Source organism: Populus trichocarpa, chromosome 12 (assembly GCF_000002775.5).
Source record: "Populus trichocarpa isolate Nisqually-1 chromosome 12, P.trichocarpa_v4.1, whole genome shotgun sequence".
NCBI lineage: Eukaryota > Viridiplantae > Streptophyta > Magnoliopsida > Malpighiales > Salicaceae > Populus > Populus trichocarpa.
Genome location: NC_037296.2, coordinates 13304409 through 13332323, shown reverse-complemented (window position 1 = coordinate 13332323; position 27915 = coordinate 13304409). Strand labels below are relative to the sequence as shown.

General features: G+C 36.5%; 5 protein-coding genes across 9 annotated transcripts; 1 reads left to right on the top strand and 4 right to left on the bottom strand.

The window, feature by feature from the left end:
* Positions 1 to 38: 38 nt before the first annotated feature.
* On the bottom strand, positions 39 to 11495 carry LOC18103853 (ATP-dependent DNA helicase SRS2-like protein At4g25120). Of its 2 annotated transcripts, XM_024582806.2 has the most exons (29): positions 11150 to 11494; positions 10498 to 11065; positions 10334 to 10375; positions 9980 to 10143; positions 9519 to 9720; positions 9094 to 9150; positions 8910 to 9015; positions 8691 to 8824; positions 8469 to 8543; positions 8174 to 8299; positions 7922 to 8053; positions 7748 to 7831; positions 6563 to 6676; positions 6365 to 6465; positions 5989 to 6055; positions 5581 to 5631; positions 5224 to 5301; positions 4717 to 4923; positions 4577 to 4615; positions 3873 to 3944; positions 3689 to 3775; positions 3556 to 3612; positions 2680 to 2885; positions 2483 to 2576; positions 1825 to 1875; positions 1317 to 1379; positions 1048 to 1107; positions 466 to 528; positions 39 to 365 (listed from the first exon to the last, which is right to left on the bottom strand). In XM_024582806.2, exons 1-29 carry the CDS (start codon positions 11302 to 11304, stop codon positions 276 to 278), a joined length of 3345 nt encoding a protein of 1114 aa, XP_024438574.2. In that variant the 5' UTR covers positions 11305 to 11494; the 3' UTR covers positions 39 to 275. The 2 variants fall into 2 exon arrangements, 1 of the variants encoding a protein (XP_024438574.2); XR_008056974.1 differs by lacking the exons at positions 39 to 365; positions 466 to 528; positions 1048 to 1107; positions 2680 to 2885 and having other exon boundaries at positions 11150 to 11495.
* A 2281-nt stretch (positions 11496 to 13776) lies between these two features.
* Positions 13777 to 14482, top strand: LOC18103852 (ubiquitin-40S ribosomal protein S27a). Its single transcript, XM_006376895.3, has one exon. It carries the CDS (start codon positions 13865 to 13867, stop codon positions 14333 to 14335), a length of 471 nt encoding a protein of 156 aa, XP_006376957.1. The 5' UTR covers positions 13777 to 13864; the 3' UTR covers positions 14336 to 14482.
* Positions 14483 to 16085: 1603 nt separating this feature from the next.
* On the bottom strand, positions 16086 to 16803 carry LOC18103851 (ankyrin repeat-containing protein BDA1-like). The gene is made up of 2 exons (XM_052445831.1): positions 16280 to 16803; positions 16086 to 16156 (listed from the first exon to the last, which is right to left on the bottom strand). The coding sequence occupies exons 1-2, from the start codon at positions 16716 to 16718 to the stop codon at positions 16086 to 16088; spliced, it is 510 nt and encodes a 169-aa protein (XP_052301791.1). The 5' UTR covers positions 16719 to 16803.
* A 1147-nt stretch (positions 16804 to 17950) lies between these two features.
* LOC18103850 (ankyrin repeat-containing protein BDA1) lies at positions 17951 to 21341 on the bottom strand. Of its 3 annotated transcripts, none has more exons than XR_002977106.2 (3): positions 20416 to 21338; positions 18409 to 19399; positions 17951 to 18197 (listed from the first exon to the last, which is right to left on the bottom strand). XR_002977106.2 is itself a non-coding variant. In XM_052445983.1 (3 exons), the coding sequence occupies exons 1-3, from the start codon at positions 20983 to 20985 to the stop codon at positions 18633 to 18635; spliced, it is 1122 nt and encodes a 373-aa protein (XP_052301943.1). In that variant the 5' UTR covers positions 20986 to 21341; the 3' UTR covers positions 18312 to 18632. The 3 variants fall into 3 exon arrangements, 2 of the variants coding, with proteins under 2 accessions (XP_052301943.1, XP_006376955.3); XM_052445983.1 differs by lacking the exon at positions 17951 to 18197 and having other exon boundaries at positions 18312 to 18733; positions 18949 to 19399; positions 20416 to 21341; XM_006376893.3 differs by lacking the exon at positions 17951 to 18197 and having other exon boundaries at positions 18312 to 19399.
* Positions 21342 to 22085: 744 nt separating this feature from the next.
* On the bottom strand, positions 22086 to 26845 carry LOC18103849 (uncharacterized). Of its 2 annotated transcripts, none has more exons than XM_052446135.1 (8): positions 26456 to 26845; positions 25975 to 26114; positions 25763 to 25877; positions 25578 to 25676; positions 24169 to 24516; positions 23601 to 23693; positions 23319 to 23525; positions 22086 to 22716 (listed from the first exon to the last, which is right to left on the bottom strand). In XM_052446135.1, exons 1-8 carry the CDS (start codon positions 26768 to 26770, stop codon positions 22453 to 22455), a joined length of 1581 nt encoding a protein of 526 aa, XP_052302095.1. In that variant the 5' UTR covers positions 26771 to 26845; the 3' UTR covers positions 22086 to 22452. The 2 variants fall into 2 exon arrangements, with proteins under 2 accessions (XP_052302095.1, XP_006376954.1); XM_006376892.3 differs by having other exon boundaries at positions 25763 to 25862; positions 26456 to 26844.
* Positions 26846 to 27915: the final 1070 nt, after the last annotated feature.

The window sequence follows — 27915 nt, the reverse complement described above, 5'->3', positions numbered from 1 at the left end:
ATTGGAGATCTATCCTTGTTGTAAAACACATGGCTAAATGGGCATGCAATTAAACCAATAAATAAATAAATATCATGACGCATTATAAAGCTTGTATATCTTGAATGTCAAAATTGCATGGAAAGGAAGATAACAATACAGTTCATCAATAACCTCAGTTTGAACTAAATTATGAATGCAGTATGAATTGTCCTCTTTGGGGTCAATAAACTGACACTTACAGCTCCATATAGGCAGGATTTCCAAATCAAAGTCATCGGAGGGATCCATCGTTGTCATAATGATTTATATTGCTCTATCAAGCGGGAAGCATGGAGACGTGATGTAGGGGTCACGGTGCATCCCAAGTTTTGAAGATATCCAATCTGTACGTGAGAATATAGAAAGTTAAACAAAAATGATGCATAAACTGCCATAGAACTGAATCTGTAAGCCAAACTCACTCGTCGTACTAGTAGTAGTTACCTGTTTAGATGTGGGTGCAGATGAGCTCATTGAATTCTCTATCCTTAATTTCTGGAAATGCTCCTGAAAAGGGAAAAATATTGCCTCAGTATCAGCAAGATGTATAAAATGACTTTGAATGCGAATAAGAGAAACATTTACAGGATAGGAACCGCGAGGAACCCAACTAGCACTCCCTTATAGATCGAGAAACCATTGTTCATAGGAAAATATATGTTATATATCCCAACAACTTAGAACAAACGTGGTTCCTTTTCTTGGTTTTATCGGGCAGAGTTACGGGGGCAGTGCAGTGCAACAGCAGGGGGAGGCTAAAAGCTCCAAAGACAGAACCTGGATGCACTTTCTTCAAATGATCGTTTACTTTTTAAGAATGGACATTCTAATTCTAAACAGTGCAAGAAAATCTCAGACCAAGCATTTAAGTACACTGATTTTTCCTTACTGAATATATTCTAAAGGATATGGAGTTTTAGCACCTTAATTGAAACCAAGCAACAGAACATCATTAAAAGATATAAAATGTGAAAGCATAATCTCAGACGAGAAATTAAGCAGCAAAGTTGCAAGCTGAAACCAGACCTGTTTCTCATGCATCAAATGAGCACGTTGGTCGGCAGGAATTTGCTCCCATCTCAGCACCTGTCAGACAAGAAATACCTTGGTCGATAAAATCAATCCTAAATGCATACAGGAGTGAAAGACATAGAAGGTCAAAGAATATAGTTATACTATTCCTGTCAGCTTCTGCAGTAACCATCACAGAAAAACCAACCACAATGTAGGCAGGTTTTATCTGTTAAATCCAGAGGGTAGCCAAAGAAGTGTTGAAAAGTGCATTATAAGCTTACATATTCTGCATACTGAAAGGCCTCATCACAGCTCAAGCAGGATTTCAATGCACGCAAAACATCCTGAGATATTATGCAAAAGCAGCATCAGCAAATACTAGATAAAATTCATTATAGAGGCATGCGTATCATTACTGATAAGGGTCTAACAAATTTGAAAGGAATGCTGACCACAATGCATGTGCAGACAATCTCCTTAAGAAAATATTCTTTAAGTGTTATCCTTTAAGTGTTCACTGAACTTCGTTAAAATAGTGTTGGAAGGAAAATCTGAATCAATTTTATTTTGTCCTCAACCATAATAAAATTATGGCACCAAAACTCTTTAGCTGTCCCACTTTCTAAAATATTGGCCCAGAGATGAGATTTTTTATAAATGCTATTCTGCTAATGATCTTTTTAACATTCTAGAACCTGATGACATAAACTGATATTTCATGAGAAGAAAACATGTTAAAAAAGGAGAACTAAAACTGTTCTTTAATACAGAATTGACACATTGCGCCACCTTGTGTTTGTTCTTCTCGACTCTCAATCGTTCATCAATAACAAATCCAACCTGAAAATAAAAATAGAGTAAAGCATTGATCAGGATCTCCATGCATCAAATGAAAGTATTATATCAATTCCAAAGCTGTCTCGATCCAAGAAAACAAATTCAGACAACTGTTTCACTATACAAGAGGCTGAACTAAATTTCCTTCCAAATTATGAAAGATTCTGCTATCTATCATAATTTCATTTGAACTACAACATGCTATCACCATAATGTATTGAAGCATTGATCAGAACATCAAATGACAGGATGCAATCAACAAGCAGCTCCCTCGGAAAATAGAAGAAAGAAAATATCATTGTTTCACCAGAGGGCGGTTAAATAGCTAAGTATACATGCTCTTTGTCAGTACAATATTGACGAAGATGCCATTCGCTTTTCAAAGAACCATTAAGGAAATGAATAAGAAAGAACAGAAGATTATGTGGTTTATAAAATCGATGCATCTACATGTATGAATGTGATGCTGAATGGACAGATGCAGTGAGAAACTACCATCAATAGAAGACCTAAAGAACAGATTAATCCCTCAAGACATACATTTCAGCTTCAAAGACTTAGTACACTATTCAGAGCTGGAAAAAGTTAACATATAGGAACAGGAGGTCACCTTATTAAGCAATCTCTTAGGGTTTTGGAATGCTTGTTTCTTGGCCCATTGATGGAATAAGTGGGAAATAACTGACCTTTCCTCAACAGCAAATCTGCAAAAGGGGACAGGGGAAGTAATTAAAGGTTACTTTTAAAATAAGTAATACCAACATGCTACAGCAGCTTCAAGCAAACCATCCCAGTTTCAAGGACAACCTCCTTAAGAAAATATTCCCATTGTATGAATCAATTGTTTCCAATGACTCTTTTGAAGCCTCGTTTATTTGATTAACGAGGAAATCATTTGACTCTGTTTCTAAATCAGAAAATTTTTGTTCTTTTGGTAGATCAATGACAAAGTCAACAGTTTCATTTCGGATCTCGCGATGCTTTGTTTGTAAATCTTGTAGACATACTTCAGCCTGCCATTGATGTGAATAAATAAGCAACACAGTTAACATAAGTCACACACTTAGCAATAGAATACACTCAAACTCAACATGCAAAGTAGCTGGGATGGACAATCTAAGAAACAAGTGCATAAACGAAAAGAAAATTTTGGAGCTGTGAGTCCAAGCAAAAATGTTAACTAGAAATATGCAACAAGCAGTGTTAGTATTGGATTTGCTAAAATCTACAGTGACAAAATAATTAATAGCAAAGATTCTCTCCCTCTCAAATTTGAAATAGCATTAAATTGACTGTATATAAGTAAAAGGCTACCTGGAAGATAAAGTGTAGGCAGTTTTCTTGTGATTCAAATATTGTAGAAAATTGCTTGCAGGACACAAAAGTTTGCAGAAATGTCAAAGCTGAGAGACCACCACCTAATTTCTACTCACCATGATACTCATACAGATGTTACCCTTCTACTCAATTTATTTGGTGGTTGATTCATGCATTAACCATTTATGTTAATTTTAACAATGCACCTGAAATCAATTTATTCTGAATCTTCACTTCAGCAATAAAGTCAGATAAAATAGGCTTACAAGAGCAGTGTGAAAATTGCAAGAGACTGGATCTTTATTTTCTAAAAAAGAAAAATACACAGATACAACAGAACTTAAGAGTCAAACCAGCAAAATGCACCTGAATCTCCCGAAGATGATCCGGTATCTCTTTGAGAAAACGTGATGGATGAAGCATCTGAAAGAACTCAAATTGCTACTCAACAGTAAACATAGATTGAGAAACTAATAGAAATAGTTTATGAAGGTCAAACCTGCCAATTTGAATCCATGGCAACATATGTAATGAAAAGTTTCTTTCGAGCACGAGTCATTGCCACATAGAAAAGACGCCGCTCTTCCTGAGATTTTGCAGCGAGAATAATCAGTTGAGCACCACAACGAACTAATTTGCAGAAAGCAACAGAAGAACAATTTTCCATGCAAGAACAAGCTTACCTCAATTGAGTTCCCATTTTCCTTTGCACTGCCATTAAATTCATGCAACAGAGGAATCTCAGATTCATTTGCCTGCATCAGTAGTCTGGGCATCAGAGCAGGTATGATGAATATTTAAGGAGCAAAGACTTGTCTATCCAACAAACGATTCTCTTGCAAAGCACCATTGCAAACACTGTATTAAATTTGACTATTTTACCAATAATTCATTACCACCAACCATCCCAAGGTTTCCAGTGTTGTCTACTAAAAAGTTGTTGATGCAGTACCATTTCAAATACCAAAAAAGAAAAAAGAAAAAATAAACAATAAACGCAGCTTTTAGACTTTAGAGAACCGCTGTGCCTTGGTACCTCAACAGAATATAATCTAGGTACATCAAAATCAAAACCACATCAAACCTCTGGTTTATTACAACCACCCTAATTGGGTTTAGAAGAGAAAAATATGCCGTAACATAAGCCATTGCAGATTTGATTGACACTCGCCATAAATTTCTTTATACAAGTGTGAAAAGCTGGCTCCAATCATATTAAGCAAAGCACAAAGCAGATATGTGCAAGGAAGCCATATTCAAATTCCTGACTGGAAAGAGGTAACCATAAAGATACAACACATCAATGCTAGAAAATAAAATGTTTGAATAACATGGCAGGTTATTAGGTCAAAACTCAAGCCAGGGTAGTGATAATGCAGTCAAGTACCTTTACTATAAAAACAGTGTCCCACTCTAAGCCTTTTGACTGCACAGAGAGAAAGGGCAAGATGGAAAGAAATTTAGCCAATGACATTATCAAGCTCCATAAAGGCACTAAGAAGGGAAATAGTTAAATTGAGGAAAAACCTGATGAATGGTAGTCAGGGTTACAGAATTTTCATTATTATGTCTTCGAGAACGAAAATTTTCTTTCTCCCGCTCTGTTATGTAGTCAATAAACTCTTTGAGTAAACTAACACAACCTTTCTGTTCTTGTACATCACTCTCTCCTTCTTTTGAAGCAACTTGCATAGATAAAACATCAGAGACATCGTCCAATAAATACTGAAGAACCTACATGGTAGTTTAACCAAGTTCTAACCACATGTCAGAGCATTCGATGTAAAGATAATATGGATGCCATGGGAAGTATAGGAATATGAAACTTATTTAAACTTCAAAGGAAAGGGGTAAAACGAAAGCTATCCTAGAAAATCATCAGCCACAAAGTTCTGTTGTCTAAAGATGCAAGCACACAAACAAAAAAGGATTGAGATTTTCCATTTCATTCCATTAAGAAACAAGCAGCTAGGATCTTTACAGTAATTAACTAAAAGCGTATGGTCTAGATTATTGCCATCAAAAGATACTTACAGATCTGAGGTCACTGTCTTCATTGAGCCACTTTCCTCCATCACTATCAACCACTGCCCGTTGTTCGAGGAGATATTTCTAAGATTTGAAGCCATACAAGAAGATAAAATTGTGAATCTAACAGACAGCAAACATGGTAAAGGAACCAGAAAATTCACATGCACATCATAGCTCTGTGGTGTAAATCAATTTAGCATCAAGAATGTTCTTAAAAGGAATAGCATATTCCTCCAAGCATTACCAAATGAGATTAGCTCTTATGCAGCACTGGCACCCAAATATCTCCAATCAAAAGTGCTAGCATATTTATGAGCATGTTGTGCAGTTAACTTGAAAGCTCAATCAAGGGTAACAAACCTGAGGAACCATGTTCGCCACTGAAGTTATGACAGCTGAAATTGACTGTTCCTGTAAACAGAAAACCATGCATCTAAAAACTTGTTGAAAGAAACTTGTGCAACTTGATTGACATTTAACAACAATGTGGGGGAAAAATAACAAATGTCTAACATTATTTTTGTATTAAAATTTCAGTCTGGCACTAATACATAGCATGGAAAAATAAAGGCTCCTTCAGGAAGGCAAATTTTAATAAACCCAGGCAACTCTCCAGTATTGGATGAATAACTAAAATCAGGTCAGCAAAAATTAGTTCATTTCATGCTCGCCATAGCCATTTAAAACTCCTGATCCAATTCAACTACCACTTCAAAAGGAATTTACTATAGCAAACATAAGTCAGTAATTCTTAACTTATTTATTTACCCTGTGAACAAGTTTGGAAATCATCTGTAGTGTAGACAACACCTTACGTCCCTGTGTGAGCTGACTCCTATTGTAAACAAAAAGGACAAAAATAAGTAAATATGCAAATGATTTTGTACAGTACATTAGTCAACAGCATTGGAAGCTCCTGAAACAGATATTTCTCGCCCCCAACTTGCTATATCTTCCACTCTTAATGTGTTACTAACAAAGATGTTACAGTACTCGGTATTGTGCTGGATAAAAACATCTTGCAGCTTCAAAAGCTTATCAATGCCATCACAAAATTCTCTGTAATGGAAACTCTAGTGTAGAAATCAATGAACGCTTCCACCAACAAAAAAAAAATGATGAGAAAAATTTGAGAAACAACAACCTCTTGAAGGTACCAGAAATCTTTGCACTAAAGACATCACATGCAGCAGCTATAAAGCTACATTTTCGAACCGTTGAGATTTTATCAACATGCTCGATAACCTGCAAGAGATGAGAGATGAAATAGGGTCATATGAAGTGAACATACCATTATCCAGAAATAGAAAAAAGCAGAACCAGCGAAAAACTAAACATGTACCCTCCTCTTCTCCTCCTTCTCGAAAGGAAGCAAAGCCTTGAAAACTTGATGATATGAACCATCGTCACAACCTGGCAATGTTGTTCTAAGCATTGCAATGATAGCTTTAACTACCTATTACAAAGCAAATGCTTATTCAACAACCAATAACTTATTGTGCACGTAAATGATAAAACAACTATCAGAAAATAGAATTACTTGCATGCTAAATTTCTCAACAATAATAGTATTACATCTGACTATATGCCCAAACAAGAGAAAGAAAGCTACCAAACTCAACTGCATTGGAAATAATAAAGTTAGATGAAATATCTAGCTATATTACAACTAACTATAATCAAACTTAAGCTACTTTTATCCCTGGAAAGTAACCTGAATATATGAGAAGTATTGAAACCTGCTCCCTGATGTCCTGAGCAGGATAAAGAAACTATTAAATCAGCATAGAGAGTGATTAAGGAAAAGAATCACTATCTTAACACCATGCTATCACCTCATTTTGTATCTTCTGGTAGTTATGCAAGTGTGAAGGGCTCAATGTGCAAAATTCAAAAGAATATATAACTGTAGTGATGATTGATGAAATATAATTTGTTTTGTTCTCCAAACAAATCAATTTGAACTTCAGCATCATTTTATGATAACATATTAACATGTTTGACAACAACAATTTTCATAACCGTAAATCTAAGAACTTCAAATCCATTACTAGCAGCGATGAATCCAGGGTAGCTAACCCCATGCCAAGGATTGAAAACAATTTCCCTTACCTGTTAATAATGTCATTTCTTTTCAAATGATAATAATAAATCAGCATATCCATAAAAAAGGAAAAAACTATCCCCTTTTCTCAGAAAAAAATAAAAGAAAAGTTTGATCCGAATAAAGAAAAAAATATCTGGAAAAAATAATTTAACATGTTTACTTTCTTATATCTACTTTCTAAAAGAACAAAAATACGACCCTCAAATATTCACTCATGGATTTCTCACTGATGACTGACAGTGCCACATGACTACTATGACCAAAAACTTGAGTAAAAATAGCTTGTGTCAAATACTATGATTTAAGAACAAAATCATATTTAAAGAAAATAACAGTATATTAGTTGATAGGAACACCATAAGAGAAACTTGTACGGATATTCATGATTAAGATTTTAGCACTCTAAAAAATGTTAGGTACCTTTTTCCTATAAAAAGCAACCCCGTGAACATTGAATGGTATTTTCCTCTCACGAAATGCTAATTGAAATATCTTTCCTGATACCTGAAGTTTAAGAGATAATGCCATGAACAGTCAGAAAATATTTAATTAATTGTTTTGTACACCTTAAAAAGCATGGAATGTAAACTTGACCTGCCTCCTATACAGAATGGCAATACTGCCATAAGAAGGCTTAGAATGTGAGCCATCAGATGCAGCCTCCAAGATCTTGTCAACAACAAATGCACATTCTGCACGTTCATTTTGACATTCCTTGATAGCTATCTGTCCATTTTAGTCCCATGCATGAAGAAAATTAATTATCCAATGAAACAGGAAAAAGGAAAAAAGAAACGAAAAGAAATTAACTTTTCAGATACAGTGTGTATTGCAATACTAAGATACCTTAGATCCACAAGAATTATCAGTAAGAACATCCTTGAACTGGCATCTTTTCATGTTATTTTGAATAAGAGAAGATGCAGCTTCAACAATATAGCGGGTGGATCGATAGTTTTTATTGAGTCTAATCTGGATAAAAAAGGCACTAATAGCATCAAGAATCAAAACAATGCAATGATATAAACAATCTAAGAGCACTGGAAAGAAATTATAGATATACTCGTCCAGTTATTTATTACATAATCAAGGAAACATAGATAACAATGACAGAAAAAAATAGCCAAAGGACATGAAAGACCTCTTTGTAATTTGCAAAATCATGACGAAATGAGTCAAACCCAGAAATTTCAGCTCCATTGAAACTGAAAATGGACTGCAGACAATGTAAGTTCAAGTTTAGAGCTAGTAAATCACAAGTGTAGTCAATGAGAATCCCTGGGGTGGGGTTCAGAATCCAAATCCAAAAAGAAAAAAATGAAACGAATCTGTGGATTTTTAGAAGACAAATGAAAAGTTATACCTGATCATCATCACCAACAATAGTTATATGATTATGAGATGAAAGAAGTCGTAAAAGACTGTATTGCATGGCACTTGTGTCCTGGAACTCATCTATCACAATGGCTTTCCATGAATCTTTGCAATCCTCAAATACTGAATTGGATAGTAACACAAATGTTAGAACTCTAATAACATGTGAGTTGTGTAAACTCGTTATATACATTTGGATGGTATTGACCTTCAGGAAAATCAGTAAGCAACTTCACAGAACAACTGATCAAGTCATGGTAGTCCAAAGCATTACAAGATCTTAATATGTCATTGTAGTTCCCAAGAATTGCTGCCTGAAGCAGATCTAAGAATCAAAGGTAAGAAAGGAAATATACTGGAATGATACTGGAACCAGAAATTTAACAGCTTACTCCAATTTCATCACCCCTTCTATGGAAGTCTGCGGGTGTTTTTCCAGAAGCTTTAGCCTGAAATGGAGCACATTAATGAACTCGTGCCATGAATAAAATTTGATAACTTCATAAGCAATTAAACATATTAGAAGTAGTACACGAAGAAGAGAGATAAAACCGTATTGTAAACTATTTATTTTGTATATCTTGAATGAAGGAGAGGTGATAACCAGGCAGCAATAGGAAGGAAAAATTTAGTAATCAAGTTTCATTATACTAGAATATTTTGAGCCTTGAAAATCACTAAATTGGATCCAGCACTAATTAAAATGATAGTAATTATTAAAAATAACAGACAATAATTAAATATCAAGTAAATTCTAGTTTATTTCAAGTTCATAACATATAGTGGTAGATTATAATGCACTTAACAAATTGCTAACCTGAGTCACAAACTTTTGCCATTTCTTTGACTTGTCCTTGAAATATTCCAGAGACACTACATCTTTAGAATCTTGAGCAAGTTTGCTGGCATCGTCATTTTGTACACCACTCTTTTCCTTTTCTAATAGCCTCACGGCCTCAATGATTGCTCTTCTCTGATGCCCATGTCCATATATCAAGAATTCTGATGTGCGGCCTAACCTATAGCATGAACCACAAGTTACTTACCCTTTCACATGAATTATATTACCATAGAGCAGAAGCCAGCTTCAAGCCTAGAATCTACCCAAGACAACAGAAGACTTCTACATTCTAAACAAAGACCAACTATTTCTAACTGTAGCAGGTAACATTTCCATATAATTCTAAGAGTTATAATGACAATGGAGAACATTTATTCAGGAAGGGAACATAATGCAGAAGCAAATGTCTGAACATCACAATCTCGGAATGTGCATACTTCTCTGCATGTGAACGACAAAGTTGCAAAGAAAAGGAATGGAACGTGCTAATCATAAGCTCTTTAGCTTTTGCCTTCCCAGCCACTGCTCCAATCCGATCTCTCATCTCAGCAGCTGCAGCAGTTGTGAAAGTCATTGCCAGAATGTTTGATGGACTAATTCCCTGACCATGTTTCAAAGGACAGAAACAAAAAAGCCCACACATAATCGAAGGAGTAAACCATCAGATAGAAACAAAAGCCGAAACACAAGTAAACAATGTTAAAAGCCAGCAGAAAAAATCTAGCACAAATAACGCGCCTCTTTGAACAAAAAGAAAAAAAAAATCATCAGCAGCTAAAATCTTGCAATACCTCATTGAGCAGCATCAAAACACGCCCGACCATTGTAGAAGTCTACATCAAAAACAGAAAATTCAGAGCAAAACCAGCAAGACTTACTAACCAAAACTCTCAAATAAGACTTGCTAGTGCACTCAAGCGCATGCACACACACAGATAGGAAGAGAATGGCTGACCTTTCCACTACCTGGACCAGCAATAAGCATCAAAGGGACCGAAATATCACTACAAGCCGCTTCACGCTGCCTATCATTCAGACCCTGCAAATACTTCACATACTCTTCAGGCATATTTCCGCATGGACAAATACTTTTCTCTTCCGTTGGAGAGTCCAACACATCTCGCATACCTGACTCCAAACTAGCCAAACTGCCCTCATTTCCCTGATCACACTCACATTCTACACTAAAACTCCTATTCGGACTTTCCTTTTCCACTTTCACAACAGACTTCTGCTCACAAATCGCATCAATCTCCTCCAAAATAGACTCATTAAAATCATCATCATCTAAAATACTAGCACTGCTACTAAGCGTAGATAAACAGTCACTAAAACCCGAACCTTCCGGTTTTTTCACCGGAGTAACAAAAGATTCCGATAAACATTTACTCTCTCCATCACTACCATTAACCAACTCCGACACTCGCGTGACACCTTTTTGTACTAACCGCGATGGCGGCAGGTTAGTATTCACCTCCGCGAGAGGAAATCTTGGTGACTTAAGTGAGATTACATCATCATTTCTGTAATTCAAAAAGAAAGCAAGAGAAATTATGAATTCGATTAGATTTAATAAAAAGAGAAGTTAGTGTTTGATTTTTGCTTACTTGTGAGGGAATTTATTAGCGGTTGCGGCGGAGATGGAGTCGAGAGGGCGTTTGCGAGCGAGGAGTGCTTTTGCGGCTTTGAAATTGTGAGAAATTCGAGCTCTTTGTTCTTCCGTTATGATTTTGGCTAACGCGCAACTGTTTTCTTTTGACATTTTTTTTCCCTTTTGAATTAATAGAGTGAAAAGGGAACTGGGGAACGGAGGAGACTGGAGTAAGGTGACGGTATTGTTTTGATGTCTTCCTTTCCCTCCCCTGGGGACGAAACGCTGGTTTTCAAATTGATGGGTGCCTTAAACGGCGTCGTGTCTTCCCGACCAAAACGAACGACTAGTCGTCCTTTGGATATCCCACTTTTCTTCAGTGGCTAATAGAAGAGGAAAACAACCGGGGAGACCCCAATTTATATGCCGATTCTCAAGTGAGTCAAAAAACAATGCAGTTTATCAATTATGACTCAAATGTCTCTAACATTTCTCATTTTGGTCCCTTTTGCAAACCCCGTTAGTATTTTCTGTCCAATTATATGCCAAAAAAGGGAGTATTTTTAAAGAAAAATTGACAGAAAATGGAAAGAAAGTTCCAATTGAGAAATCTCAAAACCTTTTGGGACTTGATTGATTAAATAAAACTGTGCTAATTGGAGTTCACCAGATTGATCGGGAACGTTTGGTATTGCGTTTGTACCTGTGTTTCGTCCAAATTTGAATTTTTTTTTTTTGCTAAAATTGAGTGCGGTTTGTACTTTTTGGATCGTTTTGATGTGCTGATGTCAAAAATGATTTTTAAAAAATAAAAAAACATCATTGGCATGCATTTCGGCACGAAAAGCTATTTGAAAAGCACCCGCAGCCACACTGCCAAACACGCTCGTTAGTAGTTGCTATGCTTCGGCAGAAGCTTCAGTTCGGAAAAAAGTCAGTTTCTTTGGCAATGACGGTCTCTTGTGCTGAGTTCTACGATGCTTTAGCTTAAGTTTCAGCAACGTGGTTATGGGGAAAAAAAAAATTTTAAGGTAATGCTCTCTATTATTTTATGTTGTATTGTAAGTTCTGTTTCACTTATTTTATCTAGTAAAAAATTAAAAATATAATGGATTATAAAAGATTTTAATACTTTTAATAATATTGATAGAATATAGACTTGTTTAATAAAATCTATTTATTGATAAATACATCATCTAAAATTTTATATAAAAATCTATAAAATTAATAGTATTATACTCAAGTATTATATTTAAATCCATAGGTGGAGGGAATTCAACAATGCATGGGTTCTGATGACAAAAATTCTCGAGCTCAACATTTTTAAGAAATGCATGCCAAGCCCACTTCATTACCCTGACAACACCTATCAGACCTAGAAGGTGCCTGGGTCTCGCTAGCACCAAACCCAGGTTACACCATCTATCATACCTAAAAGCAATTGGATTTGCCTACTGTTAGACCTAGTGTGCTTTCATGGAGCACATTTAATGCTAGCGTGTGACAATCCAAAACATCCAAGAATACATACAAAAATATATTGATAAAAACCCTGAAGGATATAATTCAACTGGTTAAAACATGAGTTTGTTCTCCAGAGGTCATCAGTTTGAATTTTACAAATCTCAGAGCAACTAAAGACTTACTTGGTCGTTAACTTTAGAGTTTCAAAAGATTGGTCGAAATGTATGTAAATTAGCCCGGACATCTACGGTTAAAAAAAAAAAAAATCTTGGTTCATCAGTTAGCTCTTTCTTCTATACACGTGACCATGTTCTACTTGACATATCATCATATCAAAAAGAGACTCCATTCCCATGAACTTATGGTGAAACACAGCAAGTTGGTAACATTCATCATGTGGATTCTTGAATGCTCTATGCTCCCACTACTCCTTGCTTTGTCTTTAGCTTGTGCAATGACATGAACAAGAAAATAACACCCTAAACTTAGCTTTGGCTTCTTATTTTGCGTTCATCCACTTTCCAAGGACTCATGACGAACAGACGAAGCTAGGCATCCGTAGCAAAGGGGGAGCCACATTTACATCAAACTTCCTAAACATCTTTATAACTGATGGTATTTTTTTAAATTAATATGGAAATTTAACTCAATTTGTATGTATTTTAATTAATTCTACAAGCTTTGAAATTAATAATTATATAAATCTATAGTAGAAATTTATAAAACTTGAATTAATAATCTTTAAAAAACAAATTTAAAATCTGACCAGTTAAACTATATTTTTTAGAATTACTAATTAATCATATTGAATATACTAAAATAACCTCTCTCTCTCTATATATATATATATATATATATATATATGTTATTTTAGTATATTCAATATGATTAATTAGTAATTCTTGTACCAGATTAGTTTTTATGCATAATCTGTTTTTTAATATAATATAATGAAAATAAAATTAATTTAATAAACAAAAACAATTTTACAATTTTTTAACATTTTTTTTTTCAAAAATAGAAAAGCTAATATCATAAGGATCAATAAACAAAGAGAGAATAATCCAATCAATATCCACATCCCAATTTCTTCACAGGTTAGCCCTTGTAAATAAATAACAGCTCTATGGTTAAATTCGTACTTTCAGGCCATCACAAAAAAACCCTAATACTCCCCTCCTCAAATACCCTGCCCTACCCAGCCAAAACCCGCTGTTCCGCTCTGCTCTGCATCTCTCCAAGTGAAAACCCTAAGAAAGAAGCGAAGATGCAGATCTTCGTGAAAACCTTGACGGGCAAGACAATAACCCTCGAGGTAGAATCTTCAGATACAATCGACAATGTCAAAGCCAAGATTCAAGACAAGGAAGGTATCCCACCAGACCAACAGCGTCTCATTTTCGCTGGAAAACAGCTCGAGGACGGCCGCACACTCGCTGACTACAACATCCAGAAGGAGTCCACTCTCCACTTGGTGCTTCGCTTGAGGGGTGGAGCCAAGAAGAGAAAGAAGAAGACCTACACTAAGCCCAAGAAGATCAAGCACAAGAAGAAGAAGGTCAAGCTCGCTGTTCTCCAGTTCTATAAGGTTGATGATAGCGGCAAAGTCCAGAGGTTGAGGAAGGAGTGTCCTAATGCTGAGTGCGGTGCTGGAACTTTCATGGCTAATCATTTTGATAGGCACTACTGTGGTAAGTGCGGCCTTACCTACGTTTACCAGAAAGCCGGTGGCGATTAAGCTTTTTTTTCCCTTTTAAGTATTGAACAAGGATTTTTGTCCCTTTTCTCTTGTTACAACATGATTGAGGGTGAACTTACATTTATATTTCCTGGTATTAATCAGTACTTCGGAGTTTAATTAATGGTTAATCAGCTGTTCGTGTTATGCTTTGTGCTATGTGCTTGATGTGGCTTTTGCTATTAGTTATATGCTTGGGGACAAACCCATGTTGATTTACTTCTGTGGCGAAAACTGGTTTTAACCTTGTAATCTACTTCCCAAAGTCTGCACGCTCCATGTAAGAAGCAATGTTCAAGGGATGTCAGCAGGCAACAGTGCCATGTCGAGTATAAAACTATAAATGGATTTTTGGGTCAGCAACTGATGCAAATAATCAATGCTTCATCTTTTAGAAACCTCAAATAGCTTCAAATTTAATGTATGATTTATTGACCTTTGCTATGGAGAAATGAGATTGTTCTTGCTGCTTGTTTGAGGTAGGCCTTGTATCCATTGTATGATTTATTGACCTCCGCTATGAAGAAATGAGATTGTTCTTGCTGCTTGTTAGAGGTCTGGTAAGACTATGAATTAAGTGTTTAACGAGATTTCTTCTCGGCAGAAGCAATCCATGTCCTTTTTTTTACAAGAAATTTCTTTCTTATCAAGTTCTTACATTTTGAACTAACACATAGGACTGCAGCAGATGAAGAGAACTTTCGATTAGAAATATGAGTTGATTTTGTAGAAATCAAAAGCCAATTTCAATCTCCATTTTAACTAGTCTTCTTGGTTTTTCTAACTTATCCTCTAGGGGAGTTGGTTTTGTAGATGAGAAGAGATTGCAGGGGTATTGCTATGCCAGTTGACAGGCAATGAAAAACCAAGTAGTAAAAGGAAATCATAAACTTAAATTTAAACATGAGGTGCTTTTTGTTGATGGACAATCGACAATTTGTCTTGGATCTTCTGAAACAGATGAATCTTGTTTAACCATAACTTAGGCGCCTCGTCACAAACTCGAGCACTCTGCACGTTGTGTTGCCAAAGAGTGTTTTAAGCTTCTCTGGAAGTTCCCTTTTTGCCATCTTGGCTAAAAGGGATGTAGTTGAAGTCAAAATTGCCGTGGTTAAAACCACGTAGAGAGTGAGCTTATCTGGTGTGATGTTTTTTAACATATTTGTAGCTAAAACTGCATTGTGATGATTTTGATCATGCAAAGTGATGCAGAAAACCTAATTGTGTTGAAAAGTACGAAGAGGGCAAAAGCAGCTCCATTAGGAGTACCCATAATGGACTGACCTGCATCTGCATAGTGCTTTGAGTTGCTACTAGTTGTATTGTTCTGGTCTGGTATGTTAGTAACTTGTCAAACACCTCTTGGATGAGTGAATGCGAATTTATATAACGGTTATGTTTGTTTTTTAAAGTTTAATATTTTTTTATTTTTAAAATTTATTTTTAATATTAATACATCAAAATATTTTAAAACATAAAAAAATTAATTTTAAATAAAAAATAATTAAATTTTTAACAGATAGAGTTTTCATCGGAATGTCGAACACGGCCCTGGCCTTCTGAAATTTGAAAGTATTCGACCATATTATCTGGTTGAGATTGCCGTGTCTCTATTGTTGTGGAGGTGCCAATAGCGTTTTGATTGAAATAAATGTCTAGCTTTCATAGCCCCAGCACCTAAAAGGATCTCAATGATTTCTCTATCCCTTCGCTTGGTGAAATAAGTAGCATACTCAGGGGAGTAAGGCTACTATGGTTTCCGGCATTCACTTCCAGGAAGCCTGGGCTTACATTTCTGCTGCCGAGTAATACTTCTATCACCTGCAATCATGGTTTTTTTTTCAACAATTGAGAGGGGTGAGGATGCAAGTTCTTATGCATAAAAATTTGAGCTATTAAGTACTGGGAATTATAAAGGAAAAAGGTAGGAGAAGAATTTATTACCTGGCTTTGTTTTTTTCCAGTTTGCAAGGTGCAAAACTGTTTTCCCTTGCTCATGCTTCATGTTCAGCAAGTATTCCTTGTTCATTTCTCTGTTCCAATCCACCAGCATCTTTATTGCTTCAAATCTGTTATTCCTGACAGCAAGGTGCAAAGCATTCTCCCTTCGTTCAGTCTCATCTTCGATACAATCAGGACAACCTGAAAGCATTAAACCGATCACCTCAGCCCTCCCTCTGATAGCAGCATGGTGAAAAGGAGTCATTTTCTGTCTTCCCTCTAACCGGCCGAGTTTGACGTCGACTTTAATTAGGTCCTTAACAATCTCAACATGGCCATTATCTGCCGCTATATGCATAGGACTAAAGCCTTCTTGATTTACCTCTCTGGTCAAAACTGGTTTCAACCTTATAATCTCCTTCACAAAGTCAACGTGCCCCATGCAGCAGCAATGTTCAGGGGATTCTCGGCAGATGACTGTGTTGTTGAGGATAAATGGGTTTTCTGCCAGCAGCTGCTGCAAATAATAAATGTTTCCTGTTTGAGAAGCCTCAAACAGCCTTTTATAAGTCTATAAAAAATCTTCTAAGACCTACCACATTTCAATTTTATTAATAAGGGATTATAAATACCACAAAACTATCCAGTTAAAGATTTCACCTTCCCTACTCTCCAAGCATTCATACCTTAACACTTAGAGCATTTATAATACGAAAATAAAAACAATCACTTTTATTCTTGGAATTAAAAGCTTTTTTTTTTATAACAATTTTCATTTAGAGTTATTGACTTTATTATTAGAAGATTCTTAAATCTCACCGAAAGATATTATTTGGCAGGTATCAAAATTTTCACCATCAATTATGTACTCCCTAGGCTACGGGGAAGGGAATATTAAGATGAAAATCTGATTGACAAAAATCCAAACATCAGATAACCTAGCTTCCATACTACTTGAATTTTTGTAACGTCATCATCTTAGTAAAGTTAGAGGTTTATGTTATTGATGACTGAACAGGCTGACAATTTGTAATCTAAATAGAAGTTCTTACAGGAGGATTAGCTGAGGTATGCTGCCTGACTTTCCTTCTTATATTAGCTTCTTTTAGTTTAGCCTCATCGTTCTTACAACTTTTCGTGATAAGTCTGTACCCTTCCTACTTACAAAAGCTCATATGACTACCCCGTTGCTATAACTTATGAGAAATTTAAGGTGCTCAGATTAACTAAAGATATCCTATTAGTTACGAGCACCATAAAATTTTCCATAACTTACTCTGTTTCAATTGCTTCAGGTCACTAACAAAATAAAATATGCTACAGAAAATTATAATCTTCATCCGCTCTTCCTGAATTTCACAAAGGTGCACATATTTTAACACTCGTAAGTCGTAATCTTTTGCTGAGTCTGGTTATTACTTTGAGGTGTGTGTCACCCACATGACCATTTCATTACTCCTATATTGGATGTTGGTCGTGGGATATATACAGCCTAATATATTCTTAGCTTGTGCAGTGGTTTCAGAGATGTCTTGAAGATGAAATGAAGAGGCCGAGCATTGAGGGTTTGGTACAGAAACGTTTTTACCTGTTGATGCAGTGCATTGAGTGTAAGGTAGGTAATGAAACATACATAATTTGATGATTTCTTGATGGATCATAAAGCCCCGGAAATTTTAACAATTTCCATTTAAGTTGTGCTCTGTGTCGATCAATTAAGGACATTGAGATTTGGACCTCATATTGTTTGTTTTAGGATGACGGTAAACAGGAAAAATGTCATTTCGAAAGTAAAGAGTTATAATTATTCCATATCGTGTTAATTTGATGCGTTTTTTCTTCTCATCATAGCTTTTCCCTCTTGCTTTTATGCATCACGGGTCCCGTATCAGCCTCAGTATGGAAGCTGGTGGATTTCAGCCTGTAACATGGATATGTTTGCTCAGTTACTTTGGCCGAAGGAAAGATAACCAGTGAAGACTAGGAAACAGTTTGTGAGGGAGAGAACACAACAATCCTTACTCGAACATATCTATGCATTCAAAATGAAAAAAAACATATATTTAATCACCAAACAGGTTCTATACATTGGTTTTGTATGCTGCCAATGTAGTTGGCCAGCAATTTCTTACCTTGTGAAAAGGTATCGGCACGAGACTCTTCTGCTATTTGCTCCAAGAATTCTAATGATACATGGAATAATGGCAAGTTGGTTAACAGATTAACACCTATAACTAATCTGGGAAGCTATCTTTGATACTCCATGCTGCTCCTGCTCCCCGGTTAGGCTGTAGCTTATCTGATGATATATATGAACAACACCTTCTACTCTGCATCCATCCACTTTCAGACAACTCTATGAGTGAAGTCCTTGAAAGATTTTCTGAGCATTCTTGTAAGTGGGCGTACAGATCGAGCCAAAGCAGACATAGTTGATGACAATATTGTTGTGGTTAACTGAACAAATAGGTAGAGGTTGGATGGCACAATGCATGATAATGCAGTGCCATAAGTACAATACATAGCAAGCAGGCATATTTGAAGCTCAAATTGCAAGGGGAATTTACTTGTGAGGACATAGAGCATGTAAAGAGACATGGAAAATCCAACTGAGTTGAAAAACACAAATAGCATAAAACCAACTGTGTTTGTGGTAGCCATAATGGACTGACCTGCAAAGTGTGCAGTGTTATTGCTGGTAATATTTTTTTGATCAGGTATGCTTGTATCTTGCCAAACACCTCCTGGAGGGCCGACTCCAACTTGGAACGTTGCAGTTGCAACCAAAACCGCTATAACTAGTAGTGTACCGCGAGCTTCGCTAGGTGAATCCCTATCCTTCTTAAACTTGAAGTATTCTACCAAGTTATCTCGGTTTGACCAGCATCTCTCTGGTGTTGAGGGGTTGTCGGTAGAGGTTTGGCTGTTGGTAACAGTAGAGGGGACAGTATCTCTTGCTCTCATTGCTCCAGCACTTCGAAGGATCTCAACAATTTCTCTATCCCCTGCTTCGCTTGGGAAAAGTAGTATCACGTCGAGGGCGGTGATGCCAGTATGGTTAATGGCATTCACTTCCAACGAGCCTGTACTTGCAGATCCACTTCCAAGAAATATTTCTATCACCTGCAAGGATAACTTCTCTTACTTTCGCATAGTTGTGAAATATCTAAATCTTAAGACAGTGGTCAAATTACTGCAAAGTTTGATGACTATCTGCAGGGTCATGCTCAAGTGTTGATAAGTTATCTCCGTTGGCATGTTGACCATCCCGGACATTTGCAAGACCTTAGGTTTGATTCTAGTAAGCTTAAAAAGAAAAATATGATGCATAACTACTACTAATTTGGAAACAAAACTGCATGCTTTAGATGAAGTGCTGTAAACCCCAATCCCTGAGAACCCAAGTCCTAAAATTGATGGTGGCAAGATATATATGGACCAGTTCAATTGCAGAATAAAAATTGATATGTGATATTTGGAGACCAGACTGTTAGAAATGTGGAGGCTGATTGCTTTCTTGGTCTCGAGACTTCTCTACTGTATCATTTGTGTTTGCTTGGTCTGATCAGAAATCTCAGCCTCAGCAGTAGTTAGCAGTGGAAATTCCACCTAGTGATGGGGTTGGTGCTAATCTCTCTTTCAACAGCATGAACTCAAGATGTCTTGGGAGAAAATTTCCCAGTCTAACAAAATGTAAGTACGGGCCATCTAAGAACTTCTCTAATGATTATTCTCAATTATTTCACTGGGTCTAGGTTAGAAGAAACAACTGGAAATGAACACCAATCGTTAACCTATCCTGCTTTCATAGTCTAAGAAAGCAACTTTATTTTAATACAAGTGTTTTGAATAATAGCCTGATTGCGGTGTCTAAGTCAATGCCTGGTTGCTCTTCCTAAAAAGAAAAACATCACAAAAACAAAGGTCAATGGATCTCCGTGTTTGTTGGGTGACCAATAGGTGAACATAAACAGGGGAAATCTAGGAATTCTGCACTTCTGTATTACCTAGGACTCTGTGAGTTTAGCTTGAAATCTAATGTGCAAGTGTAGCTAGTTTGAATAGAAAACTTTATCAACCATATGAGCTAGTAAGCACCGGGAATCAAAAAGGAAAAAGACAGGAGAAGAATTTATTACCCGACGTTGTTTTTTCCAGCTTGCAAGGTGCAAAACTGTATTCCCTTGCTCATCCTTCATGTTCAGCAAGTATTCCTTGTTCATTTCTCTGATCCAATCCACCAGCATCTTTATTGCTTCAAATCTGTTATTCCTGACAGCAAGGTGCAAAGCACTCTCCCTTCGTTCAGTCTCATCTTCAATACAATCAGGACAACCTGAAAGCATTAAACTGATCACCTCAGCCCTCCCTCTGATAGCAGCATGGTGAAAAGGAGTCATTTTCTGTCTTCCCTCTAACCGGCAGAGTTTGATGTCGACTTCCATTAGCTCCTTCGCAATCTCAACCTGGCCATTATCTGCAGCTATATGCATAGGACTAAAGCCTTCTTGATTCACTTCTATGGCAAAAACTGGTTTCAACCTTATAATCTCCTTCACAAAGTCAACGTGCCCCATAGCAGCAGCAATGTTCAAGGGATTCTCGGCAGATAACTGTGTGTTGTTGAGGATAAATGGATTTTCTGCCAGCAACTGCTGCAAATAATCAATGTTTCCTGTTCGAGCAGCCTCAAACAGCCTTGTATCCATTGTATGATGATGCAGTGACCTTAGCTAGGAAGGAAAGAGGTTGTCTTTGCTGAAGGTCTTTGTTTTAAGGTGCTGACTCTATAAATAAGGGTTGAAGAAGATTTCTTATGGGAAGAAGAAATCCATGTCTTTTACTTTTCTTGGAAGAAATCATTTTATCTTATTATGTAATTGTGAACAACACATAGGATTACACCACTAAATGCCTCTAAAGTTCCAATACAATTGACCAAATGAAGCTGAAAATACTTCAATCAGTTGGCGAATCCTTTGTAAATCATATTTGTGTGGAAATTAGAAGTTCTTGTGAGCCACTATTGTGTAAAAAAGTGGCAATGGATACACATGTTGTAAGTTTAATAATGCTGCTTCTTTGAATTATTGGAAGCCAGCTGCCTCAGATGACGACTTCATGAATCATACAGTAGAAATTATGGCCGGTCTATATATAATTTGAAGAACAAATAAAACCAATATCATATATGTTGCGTATTTGACCTGGAAAACTTGGAACTGAATATGATATTAAAAATGTGATCTGCTCCTATCAATAGCCCTTGTAAATCCATGCTCCTACTGATTATTTTAAGTAGCAAGTGTTGATGATCATACAGTAGAAACCATTATGAGTCTCGTTGGTGTATCCTTGCAGTACTACTGGGTTCAATTTCCTTCTGGGTTTTGAGGGAAAGATTTTAAATCATCATTAGCCAGCCTTAGTTTGATGCTGTTACTTGTCAGTATCCTTCCAAGGGAGAGTGTTCTTGTTCTTTTAATTTTCTTTATATTTTTATTTTTGATAATCAGAATTAATTTGAAAAAAACATGGTACAGAACAATTCTGCTGCAGCCTGCAGGGCTCTTTATCCATAAGAGTTTTTAATTACATTTTTCCTCTGGAATTTTAGCAATTACCTTTCTTATAAATATAATTTTGATTTTTATATAATTAAATAAAAATAGATTTTGAAAAGTGCTCCACAGCAGCACACAGCACTATGCTAGTAAAGCAAATTGAATTAATGGTAGTCAATGGTTAGTAAAGAAGGGAGGGGAATTTTTAAATCAAGAAAACAAAAATACTGAGACTACAGCAAATGTTTAAGCGCGGAGGGAAAGCCAAAGGAGAGTATTTTATTTACATCAAGAAAATTCAATTCCAGAATTATTACATCAGCAATTATATTGCTCCTTGCCCTCATTTTCTATTACCCGACAAGAACTCCGCTGATGGGAACAGCAGCCTCCTCGGAAGGACAAAAAAGCCTGTGTCTAGATGAAACCATAATCTACACTAAATACATGCAAGCGGTAATGACTCGGATACATTGAATGCCATTAACCCCATCATTTTATTCTTATACAGTGAGCAGAAAGCATCTGCTTTATAACAAATGTGAGAACTGAATCAGAAGAGAATGATTGGGGTAGTTCCGATGACGGAAATGAAAGGGTCACCAGAGAAGATTACAGCCCTGGAATGGATTCAAGATTATATTTCTGAGAAGGTGAGGCTTCATCCTCTCTGCTTTCCTGTGATTTTGGCTTCTTGATGGCGTCAAGAGTCTGTAAATATGTGTAGGAAGGAACCCGATTAGATGGAAGGACTGGATTGCTTATTCTACTAGCAAGGAGGCGTCGGATCAGGACTCTCAAGAATGGAGCCATAGTGTCTGGTTCATGTTCCAAGTAGTACATAACTCCTCCCATACATGCACAAAATAAGGCCACCTGCAAAATCACACAAGCAGCATCTCACTCAGCCATACAAGTTTGAATTGTGTTTCAGGCATTCATGCAAAATATTTGTGGTATCTACTGTTCACTGGGGACATTATCCGTGTCAGGTAAGTGTTTTAGTGTCTTTTCGTGTGTGTGTGCGCGCACGCGCGTGCATTTGAGGCAACCCTTGGGCAAATCAATTTGTTAATCTGAGGCACAAATTATGGGTGCAAACCCACACATGCAGAGACTAAACCCCAGCCATTAACTGATTCCTGCTTGTCTCCCAGCTGAAAAATAAGTTCTTTAATTACAGTTGCAAATGGCAACATCATCACTCAGTTGAATTTTTTTTTTTATGGATGATCCTATTGATGCCAATAGCATAATACAAAAAGAGAGGTGCAATTCAAAAGAGGTTCCACTCAAGTGATATGGTGCAGCATATTCATGCCACAACCTTTTTTCAATTAACAGATAGGATTCTAAACAGAAAATCAACGGGGAGAAAAAAAGCCAGCATCATTGAGAATAAAGCAAGCAAAATAGATAACTGCATCTGGAATTGTGTTGAGCCAATGCAAGAAGGCTATATTATACAAAAGTAATACCTCAGCATTCCTAATATTTGGAAGCAGGTGGCGGTTCACTAAAATATACCACAGTGAATCTCCAGCCCGTGGAAGAACATACAAGGCAAGTTCAGCACGTCTAGATTTTTTCTCCAGTAGTACAGAAAGGGCAGATATTCCACCTGCAATCCAATATACAAGCTTGTGGTCCCTTGTTGCTACTTTTCGATGAAGGCATATCACCCCCTTGCATCATCCACAAACTACTAAGAACATTTTCACCATTTTAAAATAAGAAAACAAAAACAAGTCAAAAGCTACCTGAAAAATTCCAACAAATGCAGACAAGAATGCCGTTGAGTGAACAGCATCTCTAAGAGCAAACCAACATGTATGTGCAGGCGCATCCATGAACTTGAAGGGAAGGATATATTGGACAAAAGAAACATTAGTTCCAGAAATGAAAACATTGATCATCATCCTTCACATGACATAAATACAATCCCTTCCAAATGAATAAAATGCGCTCAAGACAACTTTATGTGAAAAAGCATCTGAAACAATCTAAAGAGGTGAAATTATTCACAACCACAAATACTGTAATTTGAAAATTAGATATAGCCTGGCAGCTGTTTATATAATTAAAATTTTCATTTTTTAAGCATAAATTTTTGTTTCCCATTTCCCTCCCAGAACCCTGCTTAGGCAGAACCATGACTAGTTGATTGCCTTGATGTTTCTTTTCTGGTCCAGAATGCACTGGCTACCTTAATGTCTGAACATGGCATAAACATGCATTAATATCACAAATCTCTGATTTAATTTTCTACGAAGGGGAAGCATAAAAAAGAAAACCAAAAATATACATAATCAATTTGAGTCAGATTACCTTCTGCAGTTGCAGAACGACATAAGGTACAAAAGTCAATGAGAAGTAAAGTGGAAATGTTTTCCTGAACGTAGCTGATGCTGCATTAGCATTCTGAGCTAAACATGAATGTGTGTCTGGATGAATAACAGAACAAGGAATAATTGAAGGGAATTCTTCCAACTTCACAGAGTCAGGTTTTCCTCTGCGAGATAAAAAAGCTGATAATGAAGCAAGATCCACTGGGCCACATCTACAGCACTCTCTTATAGACTTGTATACAGGAGCTGCAACTGGTCCAGTCTTCTGAATGAAGTCCTGATATGCTTGTGGCAAGCTCTCAGGATGCATTATAAAGGCATACATAACCTGAGAAGCGATAATAAAAAAGATATGATAGTGACCAAAGGCATATAAGACCTGAAGAAGTTCAGCAATTTATAAAATGATGATGGAAAAGTTATGAGAATATTATTTGACATGCATACGCAGATGAATGGAGAAGAGATGGGATTAAAAAATAACTTGCTCAAAACATGAGAAACAAAGAAATTATAATTTTTCCAGCAGGGATGAAGATTTCACAACCATTCCTATTAACCAGTATATAAATCTTTGGAAGAACCTAATAAATAGTGGCTGATGTCATTCCCAGCTTGCATATTTTCCAAGGATTTAAATATGGCTAATTATCAAAAAAGAGTTCCTCTCATACAAGATTCATATAGATTTCCCTCTTATAATCATTCTTGAACTTAGATCATAAACTATAAACACATGGGCCGACTTAATTTGAGAAAGTCCGTATCTATCCAAGGCCAGTGACATCGCTACACCTTATCTTATAACAGCAACTTAGTATTGTACATTGACTTTTCTAATAAACCATCTAATTCCTCCCCTTACCTCTGCCAAGTCTTCAACCAAAACTACAATACTCTTCATTGGTATAGCAATATCTTTGTAGAAGCCAAAACGTCAAATCAGTTATCCTACTTGCATCCAGTAACTGTTGTAATTCAATTGAATACATTTTAAACCCTCTGCTTTCCCATTTTACTACTCAATCATCCATCTTTAATTAGCATTCCAATCGGGCTAATTAAATGTTAGCCAGAGTTCCATCCTCCACACAAACATAGCTGGCCATGTAGCTGCATAACTAGACTTCAGTATCAACTACATAATTCTACTTGAAAGAGTCAGATGGAGCCAATTCATCCACCACTTCTAGTTCCACTCACACAATTAATTCTCTATCCAATACAAAAATGAGTAGTCCACGTTTGCTCTCTTGGTTGCATATCACACCAGCTTATTCACTTTCTGCCTGTTCCACTATTATTACATTTTGATTAGCAGGTCTGAATCATGAAGGAAACGTTCTTACAAATACATGGTCCCATGTATCAAGTAGAACTTTGATTTACCTGGGCACAAGAGATTGAAAAGAGCAAAGAATCTCCGTGTCTCCAACGGCTTCCCCAAAAGTGAAACTTGTTTTTTGATTTCGCAGAATTATAAGCACACTGATGATAAAACCTAGTGTTAAAGACTGGCAAAATAAAGATCAAAATCTTACCACTATAATATCAAATTGATTATACTCAAATACCTGAGCTACCCTGGCCAAAAGATAAAGAGCAAGAGTACGCCTCCTGTTTGAGTCATCTAATGCTAAAACAGACAACCCTGCAACCGAACCTGCTAAAATTCTGCTCCATAATCCCCGTAAACAATGTCATAACCAAGGAATAGATTGTATCAAAGCAGCTATAAATCATCATAAAATAAAAGAAATAATTTGTGTATTCAGTGGCAACTTACGCATTGAATGGCGTCTCTTTCCTTCTAAACTTCCTCAAAAAACATCTCAGTGCATGATATGATCCAGTAAATCCACCAAAAAGTAACCCAATGCGACATGACTCCTCTCTCACTATTAAATCCTTCTCCGAAACAAGTCGCTGTGAAACAAAATCCAAATTCTCACACCTTGCTAATAAAAAATCCTCCATATCCATTTCCACACCAAATTAACCAAATTCATCTCAAGATTTAACAATTTTAATGCAATAATAATAATAATAATAATAAAATTCCACTGAATTCAATCAAATTGTATAGTAGAAGAAACCAAACATTCAGATTACTGTCATTTCCAGGGGCCGCATTAAATCCAGAATTTGAACTATTTTGATGCAAACTCTCTCTTAACTTAAATTCAATCAATAACACAGTACAAAAAATTGACCCTAGCTTCCACAACAAAATTACGGGACTGCCATGAGATGTCTAAACAGTCTACCTTGAGGTCGAGGAGAGAAGAGTAAGACTTTCCTTTAGCGAGCTTAAAAGCACGAAGCAAAATGCCGATGCCGACACGAACACCGTATGTGAGAAGGAAGGTTTGACAGAGATTACCAATGGCATGAGCGGCACAGGATTCATCAGGCCCGTGATCGCAAGGAGGATAAGGACCACGCACGGCGTTTCTACTGTGGAGTTCTTCTATTGCCTCGCGGAGGCGTTCCTCGGCCTCGAGAAGGCGGCGCTCGGCGTCGGAATTGTCGTGGTGGATTTGTGGTGGTGGAGAGAAGAGTGGTTTGGCGAGGGCCGGCATTTCCTTTTGTGTTTCGAGGGGGAGAGAGAGGGAGAGAGGAGCGGGAGTGACGTAGAATGGGAGGAAATGAAATGTTGTCTTTTAAAATGTTTTTTATAATATATTAAAATAATATTTTTTTAAATTTTATTTTTATATTAATATATTAAAATTATTTAAAAAATAAAAAAAATAAAAATTCGGTTGCTTGGTCGGGAGAAAAGAAAATAAAGGAAAGTTCGGTGGTGGAAAATGGAAAGTTTATCGGGGAGGTGGCTATGTTTTTGGATTGGAGGAAAGTGATTGACGGCATTGGATATTTTGGTCTTTTAAGGAAAAGGAAATGGCTTGGCAGAGGCACCTGGTATCCAATCATAGTTCTTCTCGGATTATTTTATGTTTCAATACAAATTTATTTTATTTTTTCGACGAGTTTGAGAACATCCTCTGGTGTCTGAATAAAAAATCATAGCTATTTTTTAAAAAATAAATATTTTTTCTTTTCAGTTTAAAAATTTTATTTTTTTTCTATATAAAAAGTTATAATAATTCTTTACAGAATGAGATTTCAAACGAACAAATTTTGTGATGGGTTGACTTAGATGATATCAAACCAAATAGTAGAAAATTTTGTGCGGTTTGGGGTGCCATGGCACCTGTAGCTCAAGCCGTAGATATGCCCTGCTTGTTTGGTTATCTTTATGCTTCAACAGCAAGATTGTGACAGTAGTGAGGTCTGCTAGCTACTGTTATTGGTGCAGTTTATGAAGGAGCTGGAGACATGGTTGCCCATGCTTTCATTGAGCTTGATTAAGAGCCATCTCGAAACGCGTTTGAAATGGTGTTTTTCAAAAACTTTATTTTCTTGTATATAACAACTGATGCACAAGGATCAAATTATCAGGATGCTGTTTCGGTCTTAAATGGCCAGTTGAAGATCACAACATATTTCAACTGGCCCAGATAATTAAGCTTGCATCCTCAGTTTCATGATAGAGTTTTCAAACACAAGTGGCAGCACATCTCCATATTGTTCTTGAAGACACATGGCCATACTGCCGTAGAAAACTTAAAATCCCTAGAAAACTTGAAAAATCTGCGTAGACCATCTTAGTTTTGAATGATTCTTTGGGATCTGCAGGTCTATTTAATGCGATTAGAACACC

Bases quoted from the DNA above. Each gene is read 5' to 3' on its own strand.
- LOC18103849 (XM_052446135.1), bottom strand. From the start codon at position 26,770: ATGCCGGCCCTCGCCAAACCACTCTTCTCTCCACCACCACAAATCCAC. The intron at 24,517-25,577 runs GTAAATCAAAGT...ATCGCTTCTCAG, and splicing joins TTTCAATCTCTTGTGCCCAG to GTTATGTATGCCTTTATAAT. The intron at 22,717-23,318 runs GTATTACTTTTG...GTGATTTTGCAG, and splicing joins CAAATATTAGGAATGCTGAG to GTGGCCTTATTTTGTGCATG.
- LOC18103850 (XM_006376893.3), bottom strand. From the start codon at position 20,985: ATGGATACAAGGCTGTTTGAGGCTGCTCGAACAGGAAACATTGATTAT. The intron at 19,400-20,415 runs GTAATAAATTCT...TTATCCTTGCAG, and splicing joins GCTGGAAAAAACAACGTCGG to GTGATAGAAATATTTCTTGG.
- LOC18103852 (XM_006376895.3), top strand. From the start codon at position 13,865: ATGCAGATCTTCGTGAAAACCTTGACGGGCAAGACAATAACCCTCGAG.
- LOC18103851 (XM_052445831.1), bottom strand. From the start codon at position 16,718: ATGGGGCACGTTGACTTTGTGAAGGAGATTATAAGGTTGAAACCAGTT. The intron at 16,157-16,279 runs GTAATAAATTCT...CCATGATTGCAG, and splicing joins CTGGAAAAAAACAAAGCCAG to GTGATAGAAGTATTACTCGG.
- LOC18103853 (XM_024582806.2), bottom strand. From the start codon at position 11,304: ATGTCAAAAGAAAACAGTTGCGCGTTAGCCAAAATCATAACGGAAGAA. The intron at 11,066-11,149 runs GTAAGCAAAAAT...TTTGAATTACAG, and splicing joins GCTAATAAATTCCCTCACAA to AAATGATGATGTAATCTCAC. The intron at 366-465 runs GTAACTACTACT...TCTCACGTACAG, and splicing joins CTGCACCCACATCTAAACAG to ATTGGATATCTTCAAAACTT.